This window comes from Seriola dumerili, unplaced genomic scaffold (assembly GCF_002260705.1).
Source record: "Seriola dumerili isolate Sdu_G_001 unplaced genomic scaffold, Sdu_1.0 BDQW01000807.1, whole genome shotgun sequence".
In the NCBI taxonomy this organism is placed as follows: Eukaryota; Metazoa; Chordata; class Actinopteri; order Carangiformes; family Carangidae; genus Seriola; species Seriola dumerili.
In genome coordinates this window covers 1,563,183-1,570,634 of record NW_019175062.1, presented here as the reverse complement: position 1 = coordinate 1,570,634, position 7,452 = coordinate 1,563,183, and the positions used below count along the sequence as shown (strand labels likewise).

General features: G+C 40.8%; 1 protein-coding gene across 1 annotated transcript; it reads right to left on the bottom strand.

Moving 5' to 3' along the window:
- Positions 1 to 379: 379 nt before the first annotated feature.
- LOC111237058 (ectonucleotide pyrophosphatase/phosphodiesterase family member 7-like) lies at positions 380 to 7,008 on the bottom strand. The gene is made up of 5 exons (XM_022766013.1): positions 6,732 to 7,008; positions 3,009 to 3,154; positions 2,249 to 2,881; positions 1,695 to 1,941; positions 380 to 498 (listed from the first exon to the last, which is right to left on the bottom strand). The coding sequence occupies exons 1-5, from the start codon at positions 7,006 to 7,008 to the stop codon at positions 380 to 382; spliced, it is 1,422 nt and encodes a 473-aa protein (XP_022621734.1).
- Between the last annotated feature and the right edge of the window lie 444 nt (positions 7,009 to 7,452).

The window sequence follows — 7,452 nt, the reverse complement described above, 5'->3', positions numbered from 1 at the left end:
AACTATTAGACCAGGATGCAGGGAGAGTGCAGAGGAGAATAAAGCCACAAAAATCACTGTTTTATTCACAGAATACAATTTATTACCACTTTAAGATGAACTAAAACCACCAAATAAATGTTCATGTAGCACAACATTTATTTACCCAGTAAAATAACTGTTCAGGTCACACTGACCAATACAGAAGACTTCTGTCTTTCCTTTTGCAGAGCTTAATAAACTGAGCCTTGAGCCCTGAATTCTCAATCATTTACCAATAATCACAGAATGTCTCCTCTTCCTCTACAGCAGGTTCTACACTTGTGCAATAAATAGAACAGGATAATTTTTTACTAAAATCTTTGCCCTGACTTTAAAAAATGTATCAATTTCAAATTCATTATGCTTTAGTGCTTCTGCACATGTTGTAAGAAGTGGTAATGACAAACACAAGCACAAGAAACCCCGTCACTGCTGACAAGCCAATCACCACCTTCGTCTGAGTATTCTTCTCTGGAGCTGCAGACAAGACAGAAGACATACATGAGGCAGCAAATCAGATAGGAAATCAAAAAGCAACAGACTAAAAACAGGCAGGAAAACTTGCAGAAAAAAATCTTTAGATTTACATTACATTTCCTTCATGATTCAAAAATCTTGCAAACAACAGTAACCTTTTACATACTGATAAAATATAACTTTACAGTGGTTAGATAATGTAATATAGCCCCAGCAAATGTCAAGGTTGAAGTCTGCTGATGGCTATCACTGGATTGGGGTATCTTATCTTCCCTCTTTGATTCACCGAAGGGTAACAGTGGATGCCAAATCCACCTTAAATTTATTTACCTTTGCAGAAAGATATAATCTTTATGGAAGTCCAACGGATGTGATATTCAAACATTGGACACAGTGTAATGCACAACTGTTATCATGCAATCAAACAAAAGAGATAAATGCAATAAATGTTTCCAGTGTGAGGCTTATAATGGGCTTTTTAAGGCTTGTTAACTATAGACCTCCAAGAACACTGAGATCATCTACTATTGGCTAATTGAAGGTCCCCAGAAACAGCTGTAGGAAAACTGGCCTTTTGTCAGTTACAGCCCAAAGCTGTGGAACACACTACCTAAAGATATCAGAGAGGCAGCACTTTTACATTTTAACATGTTTTCATGGTAATTCTATGTCTTGGTGCATGCTATTTCTTTGTTGTAAAGCAGTTTGTGTTACATTTCTTGTATGATGATGATGATTATTATTATTATTATTATTATTATTATTATTAATAAATATTTCTTTCTTATTGGTTCAGATGTTGTCTTCACTCTTGCTAAACACTACTGCCACTGGAAACATGCAAGAAAAATGCAGTTACAGGTATATATCAGGTGATTTCAGGAATGGTAATTTCACCTTAAATCATCACAGTCACGTTTGACAAAATATGGTTCACCCACTAGCTTTCATCTCACAGTCGAGATGGTAAGTGGTGTCTCCTAAGAAATCTATGACTGAGCTGTTGACAGTTTAGTTGCATTGTGGGTAATTTAGGTTCCAGGTTTTGACAAAAAGGAAGACTGCAGTGTAATATTAACAGTGCTGTAGGAGTTCAGTGTCAAATCAGTTGAGTACTCTTTTAGTATTATGTTCTATACAAGGGCCCACAACTGAGCCAGCTCCATGAATACCATCAGTGAATGGTGCTCACTTACTATCATTGTCTCCTCCTGTCTCTTCCTTGGGTAACAGCATGTATTTGGTGCTGTTCAAGTGTCCATCGTTGATCTCTGGGTTTATTCCCAGTAGATGGCACATCAGTGGGTACACATCAACCATGTCAAAGGGATCCACCATCACATTCTTCTGGAAGTCAGGCCCCACTGCCCTGAAGAAGGCTTTCATGTCCATGTTCTCATTGTCAAAGCCGTGATCTCCTTTGTGCTTGTTAAGAGGTAAAAGCTATATGGACACAGAAATGAGACAGCTCATGAGAATCATGGTCCCCAGACTGATTCAAACACGGACATTTTGGTTAAGTAGTAGGCTGGTGCTTTAGACAACTGATGACAATGCCTGATCATGTAATAACTTTTTAAATTAAAGCAGTTGTAAAGGGAAACCAAGGCCTCAAAGCCTCAAAGGTACATCTGAAGAGCACCAAGTAGTGTTTGCACTTTTATACCTCAGCCATAGAAAATCAGACCCATATTTAACCCTCTTAACATGCACAGCTCCTCAAAACTCAAATACACTCTCTGACTCTCACCCCATTGACGATGTATCCAGGGTCGGCAATGAGGATGATGGGCGGGAGTCGAGGATGGTTGCTGTAGTGCAGTCTAGCTGGCACCTCCTCCTTTTTATACACATGGAGGTGAGGGTGGCTTCCTTTCAGAGCTTGGTACACCTTCTCCAGCTTCCCTTCTTTAGGAAGCAGCATTCCAACAGGACCATAATCCAAGAGTTGGAACTGGATGTCTCTGAAGCTGAAGCCAGGGATCTTAGAGAGGATGATCTCCTCAACTAGTCCACCTCGCAGAACTGTACTCATACCGTGGTCAGCAGTAATGATAATGTTGAGCCGGTCTGTGAGGCCATGCTCTTGGATCTTGTCCCGGATGTAGCCTATAGTACGATCCACTTGCCGCACCATCTCCCGCCGTTCTGGTGAATCTGGTCCATGTGAGTGCCCGGCTATATCTGGTTCTCCAAAGTACAGAGAAACAAAGTCCAGGTCCTGTTGGTGGAACCAGTTTCCAATCACCTTGTCAATGTTCAGCCTCCATTCTGTCTCGTTGGAATGATCGTAGAAACGAGGTTCCACTTGCCTCACCCTCACCGTCTCTCCTTTGTAGGTGGCTGCTGTGCCAGGGAAATGCAGAGAGCCTGCTTTCAGCCCCTGGAAGAGGATAAGACACCATTAACTGACGGAAAGGAGTTCCTCAAACACTCTTCATCAAGGGACATTCATAGAAAACACAATCAGAAATACTGGAAAATTTTAAGGTAAGCAGGATCTAATGAACCTGTCTCTGTGCTGTTATCCAGATGGGTAAGCTGCCATTGTCCCAGTAGGAATCAACAAACTGAGTCATGTAGTACTGCTTCTTCTCCTGAGTGGTGGTGTTGAACCACATGTTGTGGATCACTCCGTGATTCTCAATGTGCCGTCCTGATGAAAGATAAAAAAAACCCCTAAAAAGTAAAGAAACTTGTACATGTTTAAATGGGACTTTTTAACTGCAGAAGATTCACGGTCGGCTCGTACGTAGAGAAGAAGAACATGTAAAATTTGATAGATTACATTTAAAGATTTAAAAAGAGATCCACAACTGTACAATGTGCAAAAGATCAACTTCTCCTCAACCAGCACGAGTGACACTGGAAGCTAGAGGACTTCTCCCGCAAGGATATACTGAAGATCGCTGTGTCAGAGTGTTCCAGTGTCTTGGATGCATCTGCATTGGTCACCTACATGTCATCACCATACCATAAATAGCAGGAACAGAAACCAGGAAAACCACATTTCTTTTAGACTGTGAATCCAGAAGGCCACAGGTTAAGTATTGCTGGATCTTTAACACTTCAAAACTGCTTCATTTCCCTGTGGAGATCTGCTTTTAGGAAATCTTCCCGAGACAAATTATGGTCAATAAACTGACTCAGCTTGAAATACACCAATGTCTTGTTTCCCAAAACCATCGAAGCTCCAATAATTATAAATTATATAAAGAGGTGTTTCCCAAAAGCAGAGATTAATGAGCATCCAAAGAAGCTCCAAAACCAGGACATGGTTTATTGATGTTTGTATTGTTTTTATTCATTTTTAAGACTAAACTTTTATCACAAAATCAACACTGATGTTCTTTGTGAAGTGATTAATTCAACAATCGATTTGTTAGTATCTGTCATCACTGGACTCATCTCTCTTCTCTCATATAACACAGAGGCTTCAGGAAGTATTCACACCCTTCACTTTTTGCACACTTTATTCTTATTCTTCTTTAATAATATATTTTTGCTCATCTATGGTCACTCAATAACCCATAATGACAAAGTGAAAACATGTTAATTCAGCACTTTGTTGAAGCCTCTTTGGCAGCAGTTACAGCTTCCAGTTTTCTTGGGTGTTTCTCTACATGACGGATTCAGGGAGTTTATCCTGTTCTTCCTGTCATATCCTCTGAAGCTCCCTCAGATTGGATGGGAAGCGTCTGTGAATTGCCATCCTCAGGTCTCTCCACAGAGCTTCTACAGGCTTTAAATCTGAACTTTGGATGGGCCACTCCAGCTGCTCCAGCATTGTCTTGGCTGGTCATTGTTGTGCTGAAAGGTGGACCGTCACCCCCAGTCTCAGATCTTGTGCACTCTGGAGCAGGTTTTTTTCAAGGCCCTCTCAGTGTTTGGCTGCCTTAACCCTTCCCTCAATTTTGACCAGTGAGACTGACCCCCCGGGTGCTGCTTCCACCATGCTTCACTGTAGGGATGGTATTAACCAGGTGATGAACAGTGTCTGGTGTTTGCTCTCCTCTCTCACAGTCATTTAAATGCTGTTTGACAAACTCCTGCATATGCTTTTCAACTCTTGCCACTCAACCATGTAGGCCTGATTGATGGATCGGCTGCTGAGATGATCGTCCTTCCAGCAGGTTCTACATCTCCGCAGAGATGCTCTGTTTGAGCCGAAATGCCATTTTTCTAATGGTGTATTTTCAGGTTCTGTATTTTCTGATTTGGATTTTATTCATGGTGTGCATGTTGTGTGCCACACAATTACTCACTGATGTGCCAAAATATTATTAAAAACCACTGTGACCAGCATGGGCACTCTGACAGGTCTGCGGCTATGCATCCTCATATGCAGCAAGCATCTATTGTGACACATTCTTCCCATAATCATCACTAAAATATTCTGCAGCTTCAGCCACAGTAGCCCCTCTGTTGGTTTGGTCTAGACAGGACAGCCTTCGTTGCCCTTGCGTATGATGGTTCGTCCCTCTTTGGACCACTGTCAGTGGGTACTCACCTCTGGTGTGCACCCCACAAACCTCACCATTTAGAAGATTCCCCCAACCAAATCCTCTGGCCCTTGTATGAGCTCTCAAAGGTTTTTACAATTGCCCATTTCTCTGACACCCAACAACATTGTCTACTATGTCTACCTTTCCGTGCACCATTTTTATTTTTTTGAGAGAAATCAATGTTATTCACTTCAGCTGTGAGTGGTTATAATGTTTTGGCCCACAACATCCACAAGATGATGTGCATATTCATTAAACTTATGGCAGCCATCACTGCCTCATTTTAAGTTAATATGAATTTCAGAGTACCGTCTGCGTCGAGCAGCAGGTAAATTAATCAGTGTTTACTGTTAATTTCTGTCCAGTAACATGAATGAAAAAACACAGAAAGCTGAAAGATGTAGGCTGTTTACTGCACATTAACAATCCTGAGTATGAGGTATCTCTTTGTGTGGTTTACTACAATCATAATCATGCTTTGAGATTTATATTTTAATATATGGCACTGCTTACAAACAGTTTAATATGTAAAGTTACTTTAAAGTGTATTCAGTAGCATCTTCAGGCAGTCAGTGTTAATAACATGCATGTGAACTTCACTTCACTGCTCTAAGGTACTATTTTGAGAAAAAGAGAATGTTTCTAAAAAAAACACTGTATCTACTGTATCTGTATCTAAGCAAAGTTTTAGAACACAAAACTGCAATGGACCCTGTTTGAAAAGTTGCTCATAGAAATAGGTAAAATAGCTGTGTCCAAAAGGGGATTGTACGTGTCATGGTCTCCCTAAAACCCCCCAGTAGACACAGGAAACTAAAGAGCTGCTACCTGAAGTGGTGGAGCTCAGGGATCTCTGGAGTTCAGGAGTTAAGTTCTGTTGAGATGGAATTAATATTAAAGCGGATGTATGTGGGTAATAAAAATTTGTCGTACTACTGTGGAACTAAACATCAGTGGCGATCCTAGACTCTTTGGGGCCCCAGGCAAAGAGGCCCATCACAGCTCATCGGAGAAAGTACACATCATTCTGTATGCCTTTGAATAACAGCACTGATATTTGATATCTGATATCTGCTGATATCTGCAAGATGACAGTGTTAGATAAGTTTAGTTGACTTCACATAAGATAAGGAGGACCTGCTAAGGCAAAATGCAGACATGTAGCTAATAAGTGTCCCTTTGTTTCTTAGTTTCAGGTCTTCGCTTGTTCTCTGTTGTGATATGGATTCCTTATAAGGACTTTTGGTAAAATGAAGTGAGGATCTAAGAGGAGATGAAAGAAGAAGCAAAAACAAAAAAATACAAAACTCAAAATGAATGAAACTTAGTAACGGAAACAAAAGTCCTTGCACACAGGACTCAGACTTATTGCATTTAAAAGACAGAAGAAGAGGGAGGATGTTTAAAAAACATACACACTGTTGAATTCTGGATGAAATCCTTAAATTGCTGATCGATGCATACAAGTATTAAATCATTCAAACCAAAAACACATGTGAGCACTATTTGCAGAGTAGGGCCCTGTTCTTTTATTCAGGAGATAAACTTAACCATCTTTTACACATAGACAAGCAAACCCAGATGTCTTTATAATGAAGTTACTTAGCGTGTACTGTGCATGAAATGGCCTGGTAGATGCCTGAAGTATGATAACTGCCATGTTTTAAGCCCACAATAGAGTCACATATCAATAAGTTACTTACATAAATGCTAAATTGATGTTTTTACCTGTCAGCATTGTGAAATGAGAAGGGCTGGTAATGGTGAGGAAGGCTGGAGTAACGTAGGCTGCCTTCACCCCGTCCTGAGCCATCTTATCCAGGTTAGGGGTTTCAACGTCTCGGTCGTAGTCCCAACGGAAGCCGTCAAAGGAGATCAGCAGCAGCTTGTTTCTGGTGGACGTAGTCAAAACTGACTGCAGGTCAGAAACATAGTCCCTCGGTGGGGCAGCGGTGCAGGGAGAGCTGGAAATTAGGCCGAGGATAGCAAGGCAGAGCGGCAGCATGACTGAGGATTTAGACCTTGGAACTGAAAATCCACTGAATTCCAATTTATTTAGACCGTTTCTATCTGAGTCTATTTTGTCTAAAATTTAATCATTTATAACCGGCTGCAGCAATGCTAAATATTTTACAAGAAAATCTAATTGTTCCTCTGCTCCAACTGCATTAGTACAACATTACCCTGAGGCTAATATGAGACTGTGTTGCTCAATGTGCTGGGTACAGCCTTAACCAACGTTTGTACGGGATATTGTCCAACCCTATTATCTCCTTCTATCTAATCTATCCATAAAAATAAAGCAAGTTTTATGCCTTTATTAGTGTAATGCAGTGCTATGATAGGGAGAGAGTGTGTGTGTGTGTGTGTGTGTGTGTGTGTGTGTGTGTGTGTGGGTTGTTGTGTGAGATTGTTGAGAACAATTCTCAGCTGTTGAACCTGCTGCAAT

Coding starts and splice junctions, on each gene's coding strand:
- LOC111237058 (XM_022766013.1), bottom strand. CDS start 7,008: ATGCTGCCGCTCTGCCTTGCTATCCTCGGCCTAATTTCCAGCTCTCCC. Junction 3,155..6,731: donor TCATTTCACAATGCTGACAG/GTAAAAACATCA, acceptor ATCTTTCATCAG/GACGGCACATTGAGAATCAC. Junction 499..1,694: donor GACAGGAGGAGACAATGATA/GTAAGTGAGCAC, acceptor TCTTGTCTGCAG/CTCCAGAGAAGAATACTCAG.